At 53.5% G+C, this 23,113-nt stretch overlaps 3 protein-coding genes across 3 annotated transcripts; 1 reads left to right on the top strand and 2 right to left on the bottom strand.

The window, feature by feature from the left end:
* Positions 1-977: 977 nt before the first annotated feature.
* Positions 978-4,761, bottom strand: THOC3 (THO complex subunit 3). Its single transcript, XM_075766820.1, has 6 exons — positions 4,441-4,761; positions 3,785-3,941; positions 2,756-2,960; positions 2,255-2,416; positions 2,064-2,164; positions 978-1,725 (listed from the first exon to the last, which is right to left on the bottom strand). Exons 1-6 carry the CDS (start codon positions 4,621-4,623, stop codon positions 1,562-1,564), a joined length of 972 nt encoding a protein of 323 aa, XP_075622935.1. The 5' UTR covers positions 4,624-4,761; the 3' UTR covers positions 978-1,561.
* Positions 4,762-4,793: 32 nt separating this feature from the next.
* On the top strand, positions 4,794-13,210 carry SIMC1 (SUMO interacting motifs containing 1). The gene is made up of 10 exons (XM_075766819.1): positions 4,794-4,923; positions 6,668-7,411; positions 7,651-7,871; positions 8,616-8,685; positions 9,132-9,277; positions 9,701-9,880; positions 10,346-10,474; positions 11,476-11,632; positions 11,714-11,798; positions 12,764-13,210. Exons 1-10 carry the CDS (start codon positions 4,801-4,803, stop codon positions 12,982-12,984), a joined length of 2,076 nt encoding a protein of 691 aa, XP_075622934.1. The 5' UTR covers positions 4,794-4,800; the 3' UTR covers positions 12,985-13,210.
* A 1,834-nt stretch (positions 13,211-15,044) lies between these two features.
* Positions 15,045-22,870, bottom strand: KIAA1191 (KIAA1191 ortholog). Its single transcript, XM_075766818.1, has 7 exons — positions 22,661-22,870; positions 22,373-22,563; positions 20,910-21,036; positions 19,143-19,267; positions 17,749-17,855; positions 17,303-17,439; positions 15,045-16,856 (listed from the first exon to the last, which is right to left on the bottom strand). The coding sequence occupies exons 1-7, from the start codon at positions 22,686-22,688 to the stop codon at positions 16,648-16,650; spliced, it is 924 nt and encodes a 307-aa protein (XP_075622933.1). The 5' UTR covers positions 22,689-22,870; the 3' UTR covers positions 15,045-16,647.
* Positions 22,871-23,113: the final 243 nt, after the last annotated feature.

Raw genomic sequence — 23,113 nt, 5'->3', positions numbered from 1 at the left:
CCGAAGCCCTGCTCAGTCCAGCCGCTTCCCCACAGCCCCATGTCCACCCCGCAGGCACCCCCTCCGGGGCTGGGGACAAGGTAAAAGGCTGTCCCCATCCCACGGACATGGCAGGGGAGCTTCTGCCCCTTCCCCAACAGAATAACTGGGGATACCCCTAAGGTACAAGGGCTGTTTCTGGCAGGTCGCAGCCTTCTGCCCCCTCCCTCCCCCCACAAGAGCAGGGACATGAGTCTACGGGCAGGCCCCGGGCAATGGGGCATGCCCCCCAGCCAGGCAGGGCCCCGGCACTGCCAGGGCTTGGCACAACCCTGGAGGCCTCCGTCTGGAGCCAGCCTCAGCTTCAACTGATTTGCCATCATTTGCCAGCAAAGAGCTCAGCTGTTACCCAGGCGGCATCAGCAGAGCAGTCACCTGGAAAAGCCTCTGTCAGAAGAAAATATTAGGGTAGGAAATTATAGAGATCTTCCAGGCAAGGTCTCCATTGCAGGCAGGCTGCGCCCGCACCTCCTCTGCAGCGACCACCTCCCCTGCAACCCCACGTGACAGCGCAGGGGAGAAGGAAGCCCCACAGCTCTCCCTGGGGAGCAGGAACGGGGTAGGCACAGCCCATCACCCCGGGCAGGGACGTAGGGAAAGGCTGTGCCCAGGGCCGGTGGCCGTGGCATGGGACAGGCAGCATCTTCTGCTGCGGCCACATCCCTGCTCCATCCCTGCGGGGTGCTGCCAGGCAGGAGTGGGGTTAGGGGAGTGGGACAGGCCCCTGCCCCCCCCATCCCCTGTGCCGTGCCCCTCGTGTCGCTTGTCCCCAGCGTGGGGACGCAGCGCCCCCTGGTGGGGTGACAGCGCGGGACAGGCAGTGGGGACAAGGGGGACGCCCCTGCCGTGGTCAAGGGGAGGGAGGCAGGGCAAGTTCGCAGGAGAGCAGCTCAGCACCCCCCTCACCCCCTCCCACCCCCGCAGCAGCCACAGGCACCTTTGTTATGGAAGAGGATTTATCAAAATTAGAAAAAAAAAACCAACCACACATAAAAAAAAAAAAAAAAGCCCCAGCTGGGGAAACATCGCATTCCCCAACTCGCATGCCCCCACCCTCTCCTCACTGCCCCAGTGTAGGGAAGAGACACGGGGCGTCTGGGAGGGGACAGGGCAGGCTGTGCTCCCAGGGCTGCCCTCGCCACCAGGCGGTGGGGCAGAAGGGGACGGTCACATGGCTCATCACTGCTGGGGAGCCCAGAGCTCCTCTCTCGGGAGGCTCCTCAGCAGTCACCCCCAGTGACCGACTTGGCCACTTGCCTTTGGAACAAGCCCCCTCCCCCCAGCAGCAGCTCTGAGCCAGCGAAGGGGACTCTGTGAGCATCGCCCCCCGTCCTCCCCAGCACACAAGCTGCTTTTTTTTTTACAAACGCTCCCGAGAGCGGTACGCACACAGCTGAGCCAAAGGCCGCAGCTCTGCCAAGCAGGCAAGGAGGTGAGCCATCTCCTTAACCCCACTTACACTAACTGAGCACTCTCCCACCCCCGAGAGCAAGGAAGCATTGCCTCCCCCGGTGTGGTTTCATTAGGAGTCATTGGGGAGCCCGAAGAGCTTGACGGTGCCTGCCTCCCGGCTGCTGTCATATTTGCCATCTTTGTCGTCACAAGCAAAGGCCAGCAGCGGCCTCTTCGGGTGCCAGGCCACTGTGAAGGTGGGGGACTCGCACTGCACCTCCCAGAGCTTCTCTCCTGCATGGAAAAGGGGTCACATCAGCCTGGAAAGCCTCCTGCCCTCCACTGCACGCTGCTCCGTAGCACACGCCAGAGCCAAGCACCTGCTGCTTCTCTCCCGCGCAGGGCAGAGGAGGAACAAACACTGCTTCAGCGCCTTTTAATCACCTGGTGACAAGGCACAGACATGACACGCACGTCTACCACAGACTAACGAGGCACAGGCTCCCCCTCACGGCGCTCTGCTCTGCACAGCCAAGCTCTGCCATAGACCGACTTTCCCAACGCCCTTCCAGCTCCGCCAGCACTCCTCCATCCGATTCCCTCCTTGCTGTTCCCCAAAAACAAACCGTTACCTGTCTCCACCTCTGCAATGTCAATAAAGTGATCCTCTGATGCCGACGCCAGCATCTTCCCATCATGGCTGAAGCTCAGCGTTCGCACAGGCCAGTCAAGCCTGCAGCAACAGAGCGAAGCAGAGGGTGAGCCATCTCCCACACAGTCACCGGAGAGGGAAGGCAAATGACTTTGGGACAGCATTACCTACCGTGAGAAGCACCTCACACACACCAGCTCATCCACATCCCAGAGGCTGACTAACGCGTCAGCACTGCCCGTGGCAAAGTACTTCCCCATGGGATCGAACTTGATGCAGATGCAGTTTGAAGGATGGGCGTTGATGGACTGAATGGGTTTCAGCTCTGGGTAGCTGCGGAGTAGAAGGAAGAAGGCAGGAAGCAGTGAGAGGAGCGTAGGGCTCGTCTACAAGCAGGGCAGGTGGGACTGTGAGCAAGTCAAGCTGGTGCAGGGCAACGCTCTTGGAAACCTCGAGTGCTGAGTGAATGAGGCAAAGCATCAGGGTCACTCTCGGGGAGCCCAGCCCAGAACTGAGGCAACCTCAGCTCCAGGCAAGTTCGTTTCCACCAGAGGGCTGGGAATCACTGGGGTGTGAGGCTCAGATTCCCCAAAAGCAGCAAAGAAGCTGGCAGAGCGATGCCTGCCGCAGCCAGCCCAGCTACCCTGCCCACCTGCTGCCACAGGTGCCCACCTGAGGATGTTGATGCAGCCATTCCCGTTAGTGAGGAAGAACATGTTGTTATCATTGTTCCAGGAGATCTCGTTCACCTCAAACTTGAACTGTTCCTCAGCTTTGGAGCGATGCGTCTTGGCATCAATGAAAGTGACCACATCATCCTTGTTACCCACGGCAATGGTCTGTCCGTCAGGGCTCCAACAGATGTTGATGTTCTCCCCTGGAGGGAGAGAAAGGCAGCAGGTCCCGTTTCCACCCAACAATCCACAGCAGCCACAAGGTTAAGCAGACAGGCAGCTTTTATTCCTGATCCAAGGCTACAAACTCCAAACCACTCCCAAATGGGAAAGACTGCCAGGTCTGCAGTCTAACACACAAACCCTATACAGTAGCTGTCCAAATACGTACAGTTATTGAAAATTACACTTAACAGAACCACAGCTTCACACCAGCATGACTACGTGACTGCTCTTCCCATTTCAGCCAAGATGGGACCACAGCAACCACCAAACAAGGTCAGCTCAAAGATCCTCTTAGCCCAGTGATCTTCGAGGTCCAGCAAAAGCAGAAGTGAACGACAGTAAGAACAAGGCATGTTTCTGTTTGCCATCTTACAACACCATTTCCAGCCCCAACAACTCAAAATTGGAGATCTCCAAGGGCAGAGACGGTATCTGGGTTAACCAGCCCATGAATCTGAATAATTGCTTTCTGAATCCACACAAACTTTTACTTCCATCACGGCTCTCTGTAAACATGCCTCTTCCCAGTGTCCAGCCTTGCAGCCCACAGACTCCAGACACAAGCACACACAACATTTTAACAGCCAGCGTCACATTTCAGTAGTTTCTCCAGTCCTGACGCCAGAGTAAATCAGCCCCCACGTTCACTACTGCTCTTTACAGGTGAGTGCAACACAAAGATAAAAGCAGTTAGCAAAGATGCCCTGATCACCAACACCTACAAGAAGGGTCCAAAGCACTGTGCCACTGCAGCAGAAGTTCTGGGGGACCCAACAGCCTTCCCAGGAAGGCAGGGACTCACCTTTGGTATTGACAGTGGCGATGCACTTGGTGGTGCGGACGTCCCAGATGCGGATGGTTTTGTCCCCAGACGCCGTGACGAAGAGGTCAGGATTGCTGGGGTGCCAGCAGAGCTGATCCACGCTGTCCCCATGGCCCCGGTAGTTGTTCTCCTTCACCTGGAGGGAGAGGACAGCCATTCATGGGAGGGACGAGCCCAGCTCTACCCTGCTCCTGCCCCGAATCCCAGCATGCTGCACCCTGTTCCGCTGCCGGTTACCGGATGGGGCAGGAGCCCAGCCCAGCGCTCCACCGCCATTTCAGTCACGCTCTCTGCCCACAGCCGGCCGGGACGGAGGAGCCCTCCCCACCTCCCCTGCCAGGCACCAGCTCCAGTCCCGGCTCCCTGGCACCGGCCCGCGGGGTCCTTGGCGACGCTCCGAGTCCCGGTACAGGCCCGAGTCCCCGCTTCCAGGCGTCCCGACAACCGGGGCCCACTCCCGGTTCGAGCCACCTGTCTGAGCATCAGGGACCGGGGCGGGGGGAGGTCCCTGGTACCGGCCCCAATCACTACTCGCAGCCCAAGGGCTCTCAGGGTGCCCCGGTACCGGCCCGAGTGGCCACTCCAGGTGTCCCCCGGGGGCCGGTACCGAACCGTCCGGTGCCGAAGAAGCTCACCAGCCGGTCCTTCTCGAGCAGGAAGACGCTAGCGGTCTTGTCGAAGGAGCCGGAGGCGAGGCGGCGGCCGCAGCAGCTCCAGGCCACCGAGTGCACCTTGGCGCCGTGCGCCGGGAACTCCCGGCTCCGCGTGTTGGCGCGGAACAGCTCCTGCATGGCCTGCACGTAGGGCGACAGCGCCATGGCGGCGGCGCCGCGCCGCCACCGGAGCCGCCGCCCCGCCCCGCCGCCGCGACTGACGCAGCTTCCGCCGCCGCCGCCGCCGCCCCCCCAGGCCCGGCCCGGCCCGGCCCACGCGCTGCTGCCGCCGCTGCTGTCGCCGCCGGCCCGTAGGGGGCGGAGCCGCCGCCCGCCGCGAAGATGGCCGACAGCGTCGTCTTCATAAGCGACTCGGACTCTGAGAGCAGTCGCTTGCTGCCGGCCCGGCGTCGCTGCTGTCACCGCCCGCCGTCGCCGCCGCGGCGCGCGCTGCCGCCCCCCGCGGTGAGTCGGCGGCCCCCGAGGCGGGACGGGACGGCGGGACCTCCCGCCGGGCGCGGCGCTGCCCTGCCCTGCTTGCCCCTCACAAAGATGGCGGCGCTTCCGCCGCGGCCGGAGGCGCGGGCGGGGACGGGAGCCGCGCGGGGACATGAAGACTCGAGGGCCATAGAAGGGCGCAGTGTGTGTCTCGTGCCAGGCGGGCCGGAGGCCCCGGCCGCGTGTTCCCCTCGGTCACGTCCCCCACAGGACTGTCCTGGCCCCGGCCCCCAAAGACCCCCCCAACCTCCCCCAGGAGGGCTCAGGTCCCCTTGGCCACCTCCTGCCGGCAGAGGCCTGGTCCTCAAGCGTGCGTCCCCCCGCAGGGGTCCCAGCCCCCTTGGCCTCGTCCCCCGGGAAGACCCCGACCCCCAGCACCAGCCATGGAGTGTCCTGGTCCCCTCAGCTGTACATCAAGGAGGGTCGCAGCCCCTGGGGTACCCAGCTGGGTCCAGCCCCCGGCAGGGGTACAGCCCTGGGCCACGGTGGGGCGGCCACCATCCCCTCACCTGGGCCACCCCGCAGATAGGGGCACGATGTGTCGGAGTAGCAGCGGTTCAGGGCATGAGGCTGCCAGCGAGGCACAGCCCCGGGCAGGGGGGAACAGTCTGTCCACCACCCCCACCCGGTGTCATTGTTCCCGGTTCTAATGCAGCTTTGAAACACGGACAGTTCCGCAGCGTCCGTGGCAGCGGGGCCAGCTGGAGCCGGGGCAGCCTCTGGCCCTCCTCGGCTCCACCGGCTTCCCCGAACACGCGAGGCCTGCTGGGTTTTGCCATCTCCCCAGGCTACACGCGGACCCTTCTTGGGATAGGCAGCAGGTCTGAGTCAGGGGAAAAAAATGGATTTAAATTGTCCGCAAAATGTGTTCCTGCTTTGAGACGCTGAGGGTTTTTTTTTTTCCGAGAGCAAACAGGCTCTGACCCCTCCCAGGCACGTCAAGATCCTGCAAAGTGCCGTGTCCTGCCTGCTGGTGGTACGGACACAGCTGCCTTGCTTTGCCTGCTCCTGCTGCCCCTCGGACAGGCGCGTCCTTGGAGTTCTGGGTGCTGCATCACCCAGCGAGTCCTAGATGGGAGTCCCCAAAGTCTCGGGGCTGCTGTAGCTCTGGCTTGGTACCATGGATGTGAAGGTAGCTCCGTTCCTCACCGCTCGTGTCCGTGTAGTGGGTGAGGTTGTGCCGTAGGGGGGGTGCTGAGGTTTGGATCCTGTGCTGCTCCTGCCAGCACCCAGCAGGAGCCCCTGGGGACAGAAGACAGGAGCACTGGCTGCGCTCCTCTTGCCCTCCCTGGGCACCCCAGGGGGTCTGGCATTTCCCCATCCTGGGAGGGAGCTGAGCAGGCAGCCAGGCCCACAGTGGGCCAAGGTGAAAGGTGTTTGGAGCAGAGGACCCAGCCAGTTGCTGTGAGGAGCCCCAGGGGGAGCAGGGGGTTTGTCTCTGCAGAGAAGAGCCCTGGTCAGGCTTGGGCTCAGCCGTGCTGCCAGGGGAGGCTGATGCTCTAGAGCTGGGGGCCGCTACCCCGCAGGCTGCCCTGTCCCCTCAGCCAGGCAGCAGGGTCTTTGCCCCTGTTTTCTTGGGCTGGTGCCAGTGAGCCCCTTTTCCCCCTTGGCTGGGGTAACAGTGCCACCATAGCAGAAGTCCCTGGCAGGGGAGGACCAAGGCACCCAGGTGCCACCATTGCTGACAGCACTGGCCCCTCTGTCCCCACAGGACATCATCGATCTGACCGGTGAGGACACAAACACAGACCCAGCACCGTGGAGCAGCCTCGCCATCATCGACCTGACGGAGGACACATGCAGCCCTCCCCACACCACCAGCTGGGCTGACCAGAACCCTGGGCAGGCACCTGCTGCCCCAGCAGCACACACGTCCCATCCTCAGCTCTGCTCTACCACAACGCAAGAAACAGAGGCAACAGCGGAGCCAAGCCCTGCAGCACCCTGGCACAGTGCTCCTGTGGAGCCCGGTGCCTCCACAGACATGGCAGAAAGCACAGAGAAATGTAGCTGCTTCTCTCCTGCCTCCAGCCGCCACGGCTCATCCTGCAGCCCGGAGCAGAACTGCAGCACTACCACTTTTAACAGTGACTTGGGCTCCCTGGCCAGCATGCAGCTGGACTCAGACCTGCTGTCCCTGTCCCCCTCCAGCCTGGACAGCAGCAGCAGCTGGAGAGCCAGTGGCCCAGAGGAAGAGACTCCCCACCTCTGCCAGCAAAGGGAGCTGCCCCCGAGGCTGAGCCCTACCCCAACCACCCCCACACCCCCAGAGACGGCCCGAGGGCCTTTGCTGGAAGCAGGTGACTCACCACCACACGGAGCAATCCAGCAAGTGACCCCAGCCAGGACCAAGGCTGACAGCAAGGCCTGGCTGAACAAACTGCACTATTTCAGGAGGAGCGGAGTCCAGCACCTCTTCCTCCAAGGCGTAGCATCCAACAGGGAAACACAGCAGGTAAACAGGGTTCAGAGCAGCTGCTGCCAAGCCCAAATGGAGCCAGCTCAGAGCAGCCCCTGCAGTAGAGGATGGAGCAAGGGCAGCCCCTGCTCCCCTTCTGCTTTTGGGGGAAGCTCTGCCAGGCAGTTGGGATCTCTGGTTATTGCAGTTCCCTTCATGGTGGGCCCCGCATCACAGCTGGGTTCCTCTGTGTCAGGGGGAGCTGGCTTTCACCCATTGCCTTGCCTTGCCCACAGCGGAAACCCGACCTCATCCCCAGTGGGAAGCTGAGCATGGTGCGCACCACCATGGAGGAGAACTTCCTGGAGGGTACCTTGCATTTCCTGAGTGAGTTCGTCTCCCACCGGCACTGTCCGCCCAAAGAAATCATCTCCTACCTGATCACACAGATCCTACTGAACCCCCACCAAGGCGAGATCCTGAAGGACACCTACATGCTGCTGATGAAGATCCAAATGTATGTGTTCCCTTTGCCACAGTGCCCTGGGGCTAGCTAGATGCATAAAAGTTATTCACCATGGTCCTCACCCATGGAACAGGGAGCAATTTCCTCTATAAGCCAGGATGATTGTCCTGACCCTGCTTCCTGTTATCAGCACAGGTACACCCCGGGCTGTCTGAGGGTGGGTCAGGACCATTGCTGACCCAGATAGCAGCCACTAAACCCCCAAGTGGATGGAGGATGGCGGGGGGGGGGGGGGGGGGGTGAGAGAGGCAGGGGATGCTGAGACCAGCAGCTCCAATTATACCATGAGTGTGCTTTAATCATTTAATCACAGAGACAGCCTGTGACACCAGGGAGCCCTCTAGGACAGAGTGCGTTTGCCTTGCTCCTGAAGAGCAGATCTCATTCTTCACTGCTGTGACATGGCAGAAACGCCTTCCCTGGGCTACAACGGGGACCACGGGCTGGAGGAGGCTGGAGAGGTTACTCCGCTGCCCTCAGGGTTCCCGCAGAGAGGCACAATGTTTTGTGAGGCCACGGGCTCAGGAGTGCCAATGCTCTCCATGGCATACAGCCCCAGTTCAGGTGCCTCCAAAAAATGAGTGTGGTCAGGGGAGGAGAAAGGGAGAGGGCAAAGCTGGAGAGAAGGCAGGGCAGGCCCCTAAGCAAGTGGGGCTGGGGAAGGGCCCGGGGCTGCCACGCTTCCAGGAAGACGGTCGAGCAGTTCAGCACAAATGGACAGTGCTGTTCTTGCAGGCTCCATCCAGCCAACACCGCCACAGTGGGATGGGACTGGACGCTGCTGAAATACATCATGGAGGACCAGGTACTTGGCACCGTGTGTGTCGCGTCGGGCAGGGATCATCCAGTACGCGGTGCCGGAGGGTAAGCGTTGCCCCAGGGCCTCACGGCCGTGCTGTACTGCAGAATGGGCCGGTCCAACATGCAGTTTCATTGCAGCTGCTGAAGGTAGCAAATGCCAGTTGGGCCTCCCACTTTTATCCGTGGTGCTCCCTAAGCTGCTGCAAAGCTGTAGGCAGGTTGTCTCATCTGAAGAAAACACAGAAACAGACAAAGCCTCTGCAGGCCACAGCCCTAGTGCAATGGCAGAACAGGTCCAGCCAAACCCGCAGGGCATTGCCTGAGCCAGGCAGCCCCTCCTGGAGCTACTCCTCAGTCATGTACATCAGCCTATTCCTGAGACAGCCAAATTTCCTGGTGCTCCTCGTCCTGCAGCTCCACCAGGCTCATACCATCTCCATCTGCCCTCAGGAGAAGCCCCCTGGCCGGCTCCTCTTCCTGCAGTACGTGGTGCAGACCCTGGAGGATGACTTCCAGCAGAACCTCAGGTTGCGCCTGCTGCAGAAGTCAATTGCCAAGAAAGTGCTTTCGTGTGACACGTGCTTCAACAATGTCAAGTAAGAGACACCTCCTCCCATACTCTAACCAGATGCTTAGAGACAGGGGCTCAGGGAACACTTGTTGAGACTCCAGGTCAGACTTTCAGACTTTCCAGGAAACAAGCTTGGGATACAGAGAGAAGTGTAGGGCCCAGGTAGAAAGAACAGGAGCAGGTTTACAAAAGCAAACCACCAGAGATGATGCAAGGCATTTCCAGCCACAACCTAACGTTTTTTTCCAGGAATGAGGTCAGATTTGCATTACTCAGGACTGACAAGCGTATAAATCTGCTGCTCAACAGAGGACACTCCCTAGCCTGTCCAAGTGGGTGGGATGTATTCTTCATCATCAGAGTCTTTCCTTGAGCTGCAAGTGCATCTAGAGGTCAGAGTGCAGCAAAGCCAGGCCTGTCCCTGCTAACATTCCTGTTTCTGTCCCAGGGAGGTGGTCGAATGGTTGGTTGCAGCAGTTACAGGAGTCGGGTTCTCTCAGCCCCAGGAGCAGCCACAAGAAATTACATCCTCTTCAGCAGAAGCAAAGGCCGAACACAGCTCATCTGCACCACGGCTGGCCAGCACTGACCAGGCAGAGATGGCTCCACCAGCTTTCTTTGCCCAGAAGTAAGTCCCAGAAGTCCTGGCTCCCTGCTGTCAGTATCATGGGGCCCAAGCCAGGGAGAAGCCAGAGTCTCTCCCTGTCAAGTCAGGGAAGCCAGGCTGTACCTGAAGTTCTCCTTTGGGGTAGACATACACTTGGTGAGCAAGAGACTTCCTCACCAGGTAGGAAACTGGATCAGTGAGCATCCTCCTCTTTCATAAGGCTGGAGCTCTTGGCCCACCACCTAGGCTGCCCTGTGCTGCTACACCAACGCTCAGTACAGCTGCTGAGGCCTCCTGAGGGCCCATGTGGGGATTAGCTCTGCTTCCACAAGCATCAGATTCAAAAGCCACCAAGAGACACCAAAACTAGCCTGCTATGTTCCCCTACGTCACTGCAAGGCATGAGGCTGAACTAGGTGCCATCCCCACCACTTTGCTTTGCAAGCCAAGGGGTGGTGTCTCATGTTGACTGTCTCTCTAACCTAGGGTGATGCTCCTCCTCCAGCGGATGTTGTCCATCGCAGTGGAAGTGGACAAATCTCCAAACTGCAGCTCCTATAAGATCGCAGATGTGATATTCCCGTTTATACTGAATATTCCCTTGAGGAGCCAAAGGTGAGACAAATATGTGGAAGGCAGCATCTGCCTCTGGGAGCACTAGCCTTATTCCTTATTTACATCCAAGTCTGGATGCATAAAATACCATAGGGTACAGAAAGACAGGATCATTTATGTCTCACAGCCAGCAAACACATGGCTGTTGGACTGACAGATGCCGTGGAGGTAGAACATCACCAGCTGAATGCATCTCCCCAACTCATGTGTTGCTGAGAAAAGTTGATTCTCCCACTTGTTAAAGTTCTAAGACCTTAAAACTGTAAAGCAGGTCTGAAAAGCAATACTCTGCATCAGCATGATCAAGTACTGGCAAACCAATCACCAATTCCCAGGGACAACTGAGAAACTCATCAGAAATATGATGCGGTTCCTGCAGCTTTGCCTTGACATGCTTTTGTTTGCTTCTAACAAATGCAGTATCTGAAGGCCTGTCTTCTAACAAATGCAGTATCACAAGGGCCTGACTGGCTCTAGTATTGATGTGAGACCACTAGACCCACAGATATTTCAAACCCATGCTTGTTGGCCCCAGCAGGGAGCCCTTTCAGACCCTCTTAGCAGAACTCTCTCTGAGCACACAGCAGGTCTAATCAAGCCAAACTGACTCTAACCAAGCTATCACTCCTCCCAGGACAGGTCTCCTACATCCGGCTGGCCGCTGACCCCACTTCACACTTGCTTGGCTGTGCTCCCTGCAAGTCAGCAGGAACGGGTAACTTTTGCACAGTCTGCTGGGCAGGGTGAAGTGAAGCAGCTAAGCTTGCTTCACAGACTGTACCGACCTCAAGTTGGCACAGGTCAAACCTAAGGACATAAACATGTCCATGGCCAAGCTGCATAACAAAGGTGTGTCTCACATCTGGTGGTTATCCTTCCACTGCACTGCTGGGCAGCCCCTGCACCAGATCAGCACCAGCAGGACACCAGGAATGTGCTGGAGCAGTTGTCCCTGGTCAGGCTGTGCTGTCTCCACCAGAGTAAACACCTTTGTCTTCCAGGGAAGCTTTCTTAAACACCATGGAGAGCCAGCTCCTGCGCTGCAAACTGCTGGAGCTGTTGTTCCAGCATAGTTGCGACGTGCCCACGACCTTGCCCTTGTCTTTGTCCAAGATCCTGTACTTCCTGAGCCACTCCTCTGTGCTGCTGCAATACCAGGTATCCAGTCCAACCTCTCCTTTGCCTTGTTTTCTCAGGAGAAAACCTCTTCTAATAACCAAATACTCTCTCCTGTCATAGGATGAAACAGCAACATGGCAAAGATGGGATGAGATGCTGCAGTACTTGAGTTTGCTGCTGCTGAGTTACCAAAATGTAATGCTGGGTAAGTAGGCTGTTCTGGCCTTAACAAACACGATCTCATCAAGAGGCTGCAGTAGAACAGCCAAAGTGCCCTTCCTCCTCTCTTCTCATCACTCTTGAACTCACAGCCACTGACTCTTAGAAAGATAATGTGCCTCCATCCACACTAGTAACTATTCCCAGCAGTCAGAGCGAAGAAGTGATGTTGCATCAAGCACAGCACCCAACCTGCTGCCCCAAGATTAGCCCCTAAGAAATAGCCTACTTCCTAAAGCATCAATCCCAGCACTGAGAAGTACACGAGGGGGTGCTTTGTACCCACTGTGGTCTAAGTTGCACACGCAGTGGGTGGAAGAATAGGGTGGTTTAGGAGGAAAAGCAAAAGTCAAAGGGATGGTAAAGTCAGGGCACACTCAGCACTTAGTGGGCAGGAAACACCATGCACAGTAGCCATGGAAGGAGCAGTATTTCTGACCCGAGGATAGTGGCACACAGAACACTCCCTAAAACTCCCTAAAGTCATTTTACCAGAAAATTCCTAAAGCCTCTTCCCAACTTCAGCTGCTTTAGCCCAGGGTTAAGGCTCTCATGGAGGAATGCAGAGGAACTCACTGTCACACATGCATAGACTCTTATTCTCCCTGAAGCCCTAGATGATCACTGTTGTTAAGCTCTTTGGGGACTCTCCTTTGCAGCTGGACAGCTGACCAGTCTGCCACTAGCACAGGAGAAAAGGAGGCTACAAGCCCTGCCACCTCCCCATTTCTTGGGCTCTCTCCACGATCAGACTGAGCTCCAGGAGGGGACAGTACCTTCTTCCACCAAGCTAATCTTGCACAGAAGCACCAAGGATAACTGTGAGAGGACCAGCATGGTTCCCAGCTGCTCCTCACTGCAGCCTTGCCTGCGGCATGCTGCGATCTATCCCTGAACAGGTCATGCAGCCCACTGTGTGTTGCCTCTCCCCACCAGCTTTTCCTCTTGCAGAGCACTTACGGAGCTCACTCAACGACCGGATGGACTTGATTGTTCAGAAAGCCAAGCCCAAGCTCCAGGATGGTGATGACATCAGCTACCTGGAAATTCAACTGAAGATAGAGGACTTCATCAGCCAAATGGAGCAGGTCCTGGGGCAGCCTTTTCCCGTGCAGATCACGGAGAAACTATGCATGCTTCGGGAGTTGTTCCTCATTGTCACTGCTGCTTGATGGAGACAAGCACTGCAGCTGGGGGCACAAAGAGCTTCATGTTTCCTTTGTAAAACCCCCCTCTCACACTGCAGTCTCAAGTGTCATATGTCATGGGGGTTTATTTATACATTTCTTTGGGAAAAAATGTCTGGTTTACATGGTCTCAGAATTTCCTTTCAAACTTGCCTCTTATAGTTCTACAAGGCACTTTGTAGACTTTTAAAAAATAAATTATTTTCATATTTGCTGGGACTCTTCCATCTTGGTGCCAGCCCTGCCCAAAGGAAGCACAGAGCTCTGTCAGCTGTACCTTGGGATAGCGTTAGACTAACACAGCCATAAACTCTGACAATAGTTTGCACAGGAAGCAAAATGCCAAAATACCTGTGCAATGTTTAGGAAAATGTGGTATTTAAGAAAAAATAAAAAGCAGGCATGGGCTGCAGTGAGGGCATTCACAGTGCAGAGATCCCCAAGCCATCCTGGACAGTCCTCAGGAGAGGAACCTATCTGTTCCAAATCAAATACATCCAAGGTGATTAGCATGTCAAGAGGGAGGACTGGATAGCAGCATCAGCTGAAAAGGCTGCACCTCTTCCAGAACACACTGAAGTGTCCACAGTGCAGGCAAGCATGCATGTTATGATGAAGATGAGTATTCAATTCAAACACACTGCTATCAACTCAAATCACATTGAGGTCAGAGAGCAATTATGCATTTCCATAGGTCTCCTCAGACAGTTCAGAAGCAGCAGAGGTTGGAAGTGGCAGAAAGACTCCTGTAACTGCCCACCACCCTTATATCTGCCCCTGTGGTGGGTGATCCTTGGCAGGGTCCTAATGAGAGGACCAGAGCTCTGGAGCATCAAGCAGCACAGTCCTGGCCAGGAATGGAGTAATCCTGATGTCAGTGTTGCAGACACCACAGACCCGGTGCTTGCAAGGCCTCATCCAGACACCTGGCTTCAGTTAGACCAGAACTGTTTGGAAGGGTCTGACTGGGGGCTCACAGGTTTGCTTCTTGTTCTTTAGGAAGGCTCTTCCCAACTGCCAGATGTAGAACAAAGCACTCATCTGCATGACATTGCCCCTCTAATCCAGGGACAAGTGAAGTCTGTTTTGGGAGTAGTAGCCAGAAGCATTCCCAACAGTGCAAACTCCAAGTGCTCTCTGCTCTAGAAAGCAGCTCTTCCTGCATGGTGTGCTCATTCAGGTGTATTTTCCAGTTAGGTCCTTTTATATCTGGATTAGACTTCCATCATTAGACTAGAAAAGAAGCTGCGTTCCAGCAAGACGTCCATAGTTACAGATGTTATGGTGTCCCTGCCCACAGCAGGGGGTTGGAACTAGATTATATTTGGAGTTCCTTCCAAGCCAGACCATTCTATGATTTTCTGTTATGTTGGCCCTATCCCCAAAACGATGCTGGAATAAAATACAGAAAATGGAATACCACACCAAGAGGCCACACTTTAACCCCAGCCTTTCCAAACTAAACTATGAGATTAGCCCATGTAACCAAGACCTGCAGCAGACTGTACCAGAGTACCTGTGTACTTCATTTAGTTCTGCTAACGCTCTAGGAGCGCAGGAAACACTCAGACATCCCCAGCCCAGGAGAACATCAGCAGCACTTTGGCAGCTACAAATGCTACAACAGCACTCAAAGCAGAACTTTTCAGAGGAAGGCAAAGCAGGGATGGCCACACCACTGGGAGCTGGGCACCTCCAAACACCAGCCTGGCTCCCACACCTCTGCCCACCTTCACAGTACAGGTACAAACGCAGTACACAAGCCACAAAAGCAATCTCAGGGACATCAATTTATCACGATCTGAATAGCTCAAGAAAACACAAAGATTTCGTGTTTAGTTTTGTCTGCACAAGCCCTAAGACAGGACTGGGTCTGGCTTTAAACCTGGTCTCCCTGTCAGAAAGGGAGTTTTACAGATCAACCATTTTACCCCAGTGCAAGTGCTGCCAGAGCCTCATTAGGCAGAACCTTGACCTCACACTCACTGGACAGCCCTGCATTTCCTCCACAGATGCTTTGCCAGCACTAAAACACACCAAGGACCTCCATTCACAAGAATTTTATTTTCTTGTAACAAACAAAAAAATCATACACATTAGAGACATGAATACAGACAACAAATAAATTAATGTCAAATGAGAGACTGATTGCCAAGGTGCAAATGAGTGGCAACAGCAAAAACTGCTTGGTTGGGTGGGGGACTTTCAACACAACACATCATTGGCAGCGCTGTTGAAGCTTGAGAGGAAGCAGAGCCACAAAATATACATCTTCAAAGGGGACAGCACCTAGCCAAGCAAGCCAACTCCTGCCTCACCCTCCAGGAGGAATGTTCAGTTTAAGAAGGCAGAAACCCCAGAGCTCAAAAGTTACCAGCTCTTAAGTAATCTCTGTATGATGTCCTGGCAACAGAGAAGCTTCCAGTACCAGATGCAAAGCTGCTGCTGCCACCTTGCCACTACAGAAAGCCTGTTGCTGCCTAAGGGAGCTCTGCAACACAATCATGAGATCAAGAGAGGAGACCTGTTTGCCACAGGACAGATGACAATTACAGAGCAACACTGCCTACAATGCTTCAGGGATGAGATGGTGGCCAGGAGTTCCTTCCACTTTTCATGAAAGCAAGTGTTAGCTGTTGCCAGTAACTGGTTCTGCATAGGCCAAAAATTACATATAGCTGTATCATAGTGGGGAGGTATGTTTAATTCTCATCTGCCCTCAGTCCTCCCCCAGCCCTGCAAAATGCATTTAATGCTGATGAAACAAAAAACCCTATTTAAGAAGTGCCCCTGGTGTTTAATACACTTCTACATGATTCATACAAGATGCTAGAAAAATAAACTTAATCAAGCAGCACTCAGTGTCAGAACATCTGTAAGTCTGTCTAGAAGGCAGGACAGTGTTGTTTTGCAGAAAGAAGAGGAGGATTACTTGATTAAAGCCACACCAGCTCTGGTCACTTCCACCTTTTTGGCAGAACATGAAGAGTCAGAAGAGAAGCAATTCTTCCTCATACTGCCAAGCCCCATTAGATTCTGCTCCCTTGCCTTTCTAGTAAGAGCATCTTAGAAGTGGAGCAGTGACCATTTTCCTTTAAAAAAACTCTAAGAAAGAAATACTAGGTGTTGAACTATAAGGTCACACTGGAGAGTAAGGGAGTGCCACACTTAAAACCGACCTACCACATTCCCAGAGCAACTCTCTGCTGGCAGTTAATGGTCCAGTTTTTAGTCCTTGCTTGTTTTCATCATTTTCTGCTGGTCTGTATACTGAGAGTACTTCAGCACTGAGCAGGACAATACAATCAGGCTACAGGTAGACAAGTCAGCCTGCTTGCACATCACCTGCAGTCCTGTCCCACAAAACATGGTTCAAGGTTTTACTGTGGCATAGTGTGCCACGAAGCACATCTAGCACAGCCTAGCAGACCCAACTGGTGCAATACAGCAGACAGGATGGTTTACATCGGTTTAGTACTAGTGCAGGAATTTTTCCAAGACTGGCTTTAGGAAGATAGTCACATCTGTTTCCTTTTCTGAGATGAAGAGCTGGAAGTGAGACTTTCCTATTTTACTGCAGCACAATGGGACAGGGAAGCAGAGCCTAAGACAGCCTGTAGCCCACTAACGATATCAGAAGCATTCTTCCTAGAACCCAGTGGGAGTGAGCACGTTCAGATCTCGAGGTTTGATACTATGGGAACGTGGAGACTGTTTCCTCCCTTCTGTGACTGGAATGTCCATTTTGGGTGGCTTGAAGGTGACTGGATCCTCTGGCATCCTAGTAGCCTGAGCACGCATCAGCTCCATTGGGGATGGCTTCTGGGCGCCCTTATAGGATTGGATGGTAAATCCTCCTGATGAAAAAAAAAATCACAGCAAGTAAGAGCTAGGAAAACAAGCCAAGTCCTTTTTCCACTGCTGCCAGGAGTGAGCAGTGTCACTGCTGCCCAACACTGCAGAAAGCCTATTCCCAGCAGCTTCATGTCACCTAAAGCCTATTCCACATCAGTGGCTGACAGTTCCAGTTCTTGTTCCACCCGACAGCAGAAAAAGAGTAAAAAGCTGTCACCTTCACATCCTGTCCTTCCACTGCAGCTAAGTGCAACTTCTTTCTACTTTGAGACCCTTGGCATAAGTTTTACCTGTTATATTTACACACAGAAATTATATGAATAGCACACATTCACAAGATGGTCCGAGTAACAACGCAAGCAGAATAAGGCTCCAGAAATAGCTAGAGAGTTTGTTGTGTGGCCGTTTTCCCATGCTCTTGCAGGGCAGGAGATTTTAGAGGACATACCTGGATCATTGGTGGATTTCTGGATGGCTTTGGGTCCAAACAAGCTCCATCTTTCAGATGACAATTTGTCCCCACCAGCTTCCATGGCAAAGTCTTGGCCAGTGATAGAAGTAGAGGATCCCTGACTAAACCAACCCCTAGGGAAAAATCATTGAGATGTACAAAACATGAGAACAAATACTTGAAGTGGCCCTGCTGTGCCAGGAACTTTACATGTTATCGGGGGCAATTCAAATGATCTTAGCAGGTTTGTTAGCAGTCAGGATGAAGATATGTATGCTCAAGTTCCACAAGCTTTCAATATATTCAGACCTATCCAACACAAATCCACAGCAGGCTCTGAATTTCACCACTTAGTCCCTCACTGAATAAGGTTATTTGTAGCAGCTCCAACCTCAGCAGCCTGTAGGAAACCAAAGGAGGCAGTGGTCTGCCAGGAAGAGTACCTGGTTTTATGCTTGGGAGAGGAGTGGGGAGTGCTGCTTGGAGTGGACTGAGCAGAAGAAGTCTGTCTGTCATCTTTTGTCATCTCTCCACTCTGCATTTTTAGCTTCTGTTAGGAGAAACAAGAGAAACACAGACACAACAGAGCTTAAATACAAGACATAAGGAACAAACACCCAGTTTTATTGTCAAAACTAGTCAACTGTTTATATCACAGGTGATAAAGGATTTAAATGTCACTTCACCTAAAGCTAAACTCAGTATTACAATACTTGCATACACCCCTTAAGCTTCTTTCCACATCAGATTAAGCATTTCGGAAGTCTGCTATGCTCAATACACATCTTTCAGGCTAGAGGAAGTAAAGTAACACCTACAGCTCCCTCTGCAATTCGGAGTCGCTGCCCAACAGTAACACACTGCTTCAATACCAGCATTCACAGGGAGGCTGCTGATGTAGCAGAACCAGCTTATACATCAGTGCAGCCACCTGGTGACAAGTCTAGATGCCACAGCAACCATTTGTCAGCAGCACTTCAGAGCAACAAAGCTTTCAGTCCCACAAGATCTCCACTGAAGGTGAGACCAGACCTCGTACAGAAGGTACAGGAGTACTAGACCCCCAAGAAGTAATCCACAAACAGCAGGATGGGAACACTGCTCTACAACACCGAGATGAACTGCATTTGAAGAGTATGTCTGGTCATAAAATAAACAGGAACTGGGTGTACATGAACCAGGTTATTACAAGTCAGACAGTACAAACTGAACTTTGAAGAGGTCACTTGAAGGGCAGTTACAGTTCAAACACCAACTACACAGGCACCTTCTCAGAACATTTCCTGTGGCTATCCAAGCCACACTAATGCAATTCACCAACACTGTTATTGAAACTTTGACCTTGTGGGAGTACACTTGGGGAGTTCACTAAAACTCCAACTGCGAGATTACTGTGGGCAACTGAGCTCATCAGAAACATGTTGATTCAAGACCTTTGTCTTTATTTCCAGCAAGAGGCAAGCCCCATTTAATTTGTTAACTTCCACATCAGAAAAGCAGTTTACAAGTTCTGTTGGGACAAACAGCTACAACAGTCAACTGCAGGGCACCAAAGGTATAGCAAGAAAATAGATTCTGTGTAGGGATGTCCCCACTTTGAAAGACAACTGTGATAGTCTGACACAACTGTGGAATGACAGATTTCAGAAAAAAGTTTGTTTCAAAACTATAAATGCTAACTTTAAAACGTAAGTGGGTAACCCTTTTTATGAGCTAAAAGCCTTCAGAGGGAGCAGTTTAAACAGTCCTAGCAACATGCTCCAAAAGTTATGTCACCAGATAGATGTTAAGCTAGTACACAGCCTACACGGAGAAAGCCAATGCAAAACAGCCTTACGTGCACGGCCTCCGCCACTCGATGATACTTGGTCTCCTCAGTAGTGAGGCCTTTGTGAGGAGTGTAGCCAGCATCTCTCAGCCCTGCCTGCTGCTCAAAGCGCTGAATGCTCTCCTGAGTCTGCTCTGGAATGGACAAGAGCACATATTCACACAGAAATGCCACCACAAGCAGTTCTAGCAAAGGCAACTTAAACAACCAAATGTAGAACCCTTTTTTCATCATTCAAACCTACATGTTGTGATGAGTAGATGCAGCAAGATGAAGCTAACGAGATATTCTGACTTGAAAACTATCCTGAGTCACAGAGTTAAGTCAGATGAGCAATGATTTGCCCCAAATCACCAGATGAATTACAAATGCAACACCTGTAATTAAACCTATGTCACCCAAGAAGCTGCATCACTCCTAATTACAGCTTCCTAAATCTAGGAGACCCCAATAAGCTGGACACTTTAAGTGGCCCTCTAGATTCAAGGGAGGTGTTTTAGCCAACAAAAAATGAAGTCTACTGAAAGACTGCCCACACTAGCTAATCTGACAATGACAGCCTTGCAGAACAGGTGGTAAAGACACCCAGTGATTCTAGGTTAGGTAAAATAAGCTATTTCAGCCAAACACAGAGTCAGCATCTAATACACTGATATCAACTTCAGTTTCGAAAAATATAAGCACTTTTCCCCACACACACATTACCAGCGTAAGATGTTCACTCCCTAATGCAACTAAGAAAAAAGCCAAAAGGAATTAGAGCACAAAAAAAGATTACTGGAAAAGCCCAATGTCTTCTTTAAAGCAGATAACACTCACAATGTTAAAGTTATTTGCAGGGATGGTGCACTGTGAGAGATCTAGAGGACCTTTGTCTGCTTTTTTCCAACTTGTGACTGAATGTTCTTCCTGGGAGGTCTAAGTTGGGGCTCCTGATTTCTTACTGCACAAGAACATTTTTAGGCCATCATGGTTTTAACTAGATTACAATTTTATCATTAGACTAGAGCAGCAGCTGCTTTTCAGAAGAAAGTCCATATTCCTGGATGTTATTTTCTGATGTGTCAGTTATTTTTATGAATTATTGAAATAAGCACAAATGTACAGCTATTCCAAAATAGCTGGTCTGAAAATCGAGAAGTCTTTGGAAGCACTGCTTGGAGAAAAAGATGAAGCTCAGATCCCAGCTGCTAAGAGGCAGCAGGGACAGAATAACACATGAATAACTCCTCTTGTTGCAAATGGGCACATCTCCTCTGCAAACATAACTGACCCAATTTGATTTTGAGGCATCATGATTTATGAGGTGGTGTTTTTTCTGAAGCATTAGTGTTAGTAAGACAGCTGCTGCTGCTATTAACTAACATAAATGCCAGCAAGCACTCCATTAGCACAGTATGTCAGCTCTCCACACCAGGCCAGTTAATTTTAGAGCTTTACCTGTCATTCAGAAATAGCAAGTTAATAAGCAAACAGAGTAGCAGCAGCAGCCACCTCTGCACTCCAGCAACAAGTTGGCATGGACTGCAGTGTCCTGTCAGCAGATACATACCCTGCACTCCTCCCTCATCACCCGGAAACAGAGGCAGTAACTGTGGCCCATTCCCTAGTTCCTCACTTCCCTCTAGAAGCATCCTCCAAAAAACCTCATACAGCTCAAGAGTAGAGTCAGTCTGAACCCACAAGCTGTTGAGGAACACTGGTAGTTACCTTGAGGCATTACCAAGTCAGAGCACACTCGCATGCCCACACCCCATTAGAGGTGAGAGTTCTTACTTGTAATGAGAGAGTTCATGATGATATGAGTGGCCTTGGCCTTCACCACAGGTACCTTGTTCACACTTTCAGTGGATGATGAAGGAGTTATGACAGGTGCATTCATGCTAGCATCCCCTTCCTCAATCTGTGGGGAAGAAGCAGGGTAACAGTTTAAGATGAGAAAGATTCTCAGCACCTTGCCAGGACACATCTCTGACTACTTAGATGAGACAAGGACAAGCTGCTCCAGCAGCTAGCCTTCATCCCATGGAAGAAACCTGTACACTGTTCTCACTACAGGAATGTTTATAGCTTGAACCTTACAATTCGTAGCAATGAACAAGCAACTCGCATCCAACACTTGAAAATTTACTGGGCTCAGAGCCAAGAAGTTGTTACTCCAAGTACAAAAAGGCCAACAGCAAAGAAACCAGAACAGATCTACTTCTACTCTAGTAACTGCAAATTGGACTCCAAGGTCAACTGGACAAGAGCACCCTTCCACAGCTCAGAAACACAAACTATTTACAGAATGGCAGATCAGAGGCCAGTGTTTAGATCTTTTTTTCCCCTTCATTCCTTATATCTGTTTCTCATTCAGTGTTTCTAGTGGTCATAGCTCTACCACTGATCACAAGACCCTAGCAACAAAGAATCAGACGATGAATGCTAGAAAACAAGTAAGCCTGTGAAACAGACTTCCTCCTCCTAACACAAGAGTTACTGACCCCTGCCTGGACAGTTTGCTTTGTGCCAAACCACAACTTTAGGTTTTCTTCCATGAGAAAGATCTTAAAAACAAAAAGAGGTGAAAAGTAAAGGTTAAGCTCAAAGGGATGCAGAGTTATTTACTTCCATTCAACAACATTTAACGTCACTTCAAACTTAGAAAACAGGCTCTACATTTAAAAGAGCTGGTCCTGCACTCAAAAATCCTGACAGCCATTTCACAGAACAGTTTGGGTTGGAAGGGACCTTCAAACATCATCTAGTCCAGCCCCCCTGCTGCAGACAGGGATATCTTCCACTAGATCAGGTTAGTCACAGCCTTGTCCCATCTGACTTTGGGACACTTCCAAAGATGGGGCATCCACAGCTTCTCTAGACAACCTGTTCCAGTGTCTCACCACCTTCACCATAAAGAATTTACATCCACTCTACATCTACCCTTTTGCTCTGGTGGAATTACACTTAGTTACAGCTTTTTTTTTTACCCATAAACATCTCCATAACTGATGGGACTCCCAGAACACACCTATGGCAACCAAACTTCAGTGTTCCCACGCAAGGGCCAGGCGACAAAGCCCGTCTCTGGCCCCAGGCACCTCCCGAGGGCTCCCGGGGACAGCAGGTCTCTGCTGCCGAGGGCGGGGGCAGCTCGCCCGGTGCGGTGCCTCGGCCAGGCCGCAGGGCTGCCAGGGCCGGGCTGCAGCGGCAACACCGGAGGCAAACCAGGGCCAGGGCCACCGGCCGGCCCGTACCTTCGAGAGCTCCTGGTACTTGCGCTCGGGGATGACCGGCTGCTTCCAGAGGACGTTGGCGCACAGGTCAGCGGGCGGCGGCGTCATGGGCGCCGTGTCCTCCAGGGCGTCGTCGTAGCTGAAGGCCCGCCGCGGCACACCGATGGGCAGCGACATCTTGCCCGGGCGGGCCCCGCCGCCCTGCTCCAGCGCTGCGAACAGAGAGGGCAGCGCTCAGCGCCGCCGCCCGCCCGCCCCGCCGCGGCCTATCCGCGACGGTGGGGAGCGCGGGGCTGAGGGGGGCCTTACCGGGAGCGTCCGGCTGCCGCGAGCTCATGGCGGCGGCGGCGCCGCGGCGGCTCAGGCTAGCGAGGCTCGGCAGAGGGCGGCGGGCCGGGGGCCGGTGGGCCGGGCGGCGCCATGGCGGAGCCCGCAGGGGACCCGCTGCCGCCGCCGCTGCCGCCGGAGGGGAACCGCCCCCCGCGGGAGCGATCTTATAGGCGCGCGGGTCTCGCGAGAGCTGGCGGCGACGCGCGGGGCACGCTGGGAGATGTAGTTCAGGTCTCGCGGGGCGGGGCCGAGCGGGATGGGCGTGGTTATGTTGAAGAGGCGGGGCCGCGCGGAGGGGGCGGGGCCGCGCGGAGGGGGCGGGGCCGAACGGTTCCCCGGGCAGGGCGGGGCCCCACGGCGGGCGGGGTTTGGGACACGGGTGGGCACCGCTGCCCGCCGCGCCCGGCCCTGCCACACCTCGCTGGTGTGGGG

Source organism: Balearica regulorum, chromosome 14 (assembly GCF_011004875.1).
Source record: "Balearica regulorum gibbericeps isolate bBalReg1 chromosome 14, bBalReg1.pri, whole genome shotgun sequence".
Lineage (NCBI taxonomy): Eukaryota > Metazoa > Chordata > Aves > Gruiformes > Gruidae > Balearica > Balearica regulorum.
The sequence above is the reverse complement of the archived record's forward strand: the minus strand, read 5'-3'. Positions and strand labels throughout refer to the sequence as shown.

What these genes read in the sequence shown, in the direction of transcription:
- KIAA1191 (XM_075766818.1), bottom strand. Translation starts at nt 22,688, where the DNA reads ATGAGCTCGCGGCAGCCGGACGCTCCCG. An exon ending in GAGTGGCGGAGGCCGTGCAC is followed by an intron (nt 17,856 to 19,142) that starts GTAAGGCTGTTT and finishes TTCTCCTAACAG; the next exon opens with AAGCTAAAAATGCAGAGTGG. An exon ending in TCTCCCAAGCATAAAACCAG is followed by an intron (nt 17,440 to 17,748) that starts GTACTCTTCCTG and finishes ATTTTTCCCTAG; the next exon opens with GGGTTGGTTTAGTCAGGGAT.
- THOC3 (XM_075766820.1), bottom strand. Translation starts at nt 4,623, where the DNA reads ATGGCGCTGTCGCCCTACGTGCAGGCCATGCAGGAGCTGTTCCGCGCC. An exon ending in TGTGTGAGGTGCTTCTCACG is followed by an intron (nt 2,165 to 2,254) that starts GTAGGTAATGCT and finishes CTGTTGCTGCAG; the next exon opens with GCTTGACTGGCCTGTGCGAA. An exon ending in CATTGCAGAGGTGGAGACAG is followed by an intron (nt 1,726 to 2,063) that starts GTAACGGTTTGT and finishes TTTTCCATGCAG; the next exon opens with GAGAGAAGCTCTGGGAGGTG.
- SIMC1 (XM_075766819.1), top strand. Translation starts at nt 4,801, where the DNA reads ATGGCCGACAGCGTCGTCTTCATAAGCGACTCGGACTCTGAGAGCAGT. An exon ending in CCAGCTTTCTTTGCCCAGAA is followed by an intron (nt 9,881 to 10,345) that starts GTAAGTCCCAGA and finishes TCTCTAACCTAG; the next exon opens with GGTGATGCTCCTCCTCCAGC. An exon ending in ATTCCCTTGAGGAGCCAAAG is followed by an intron (nt 10,475 to 11,475) that starts GTGAGACAAATA and finishes TTTGTCTTCCAG; the next exon opens with GGAAGCTTTCTTAAACACCA.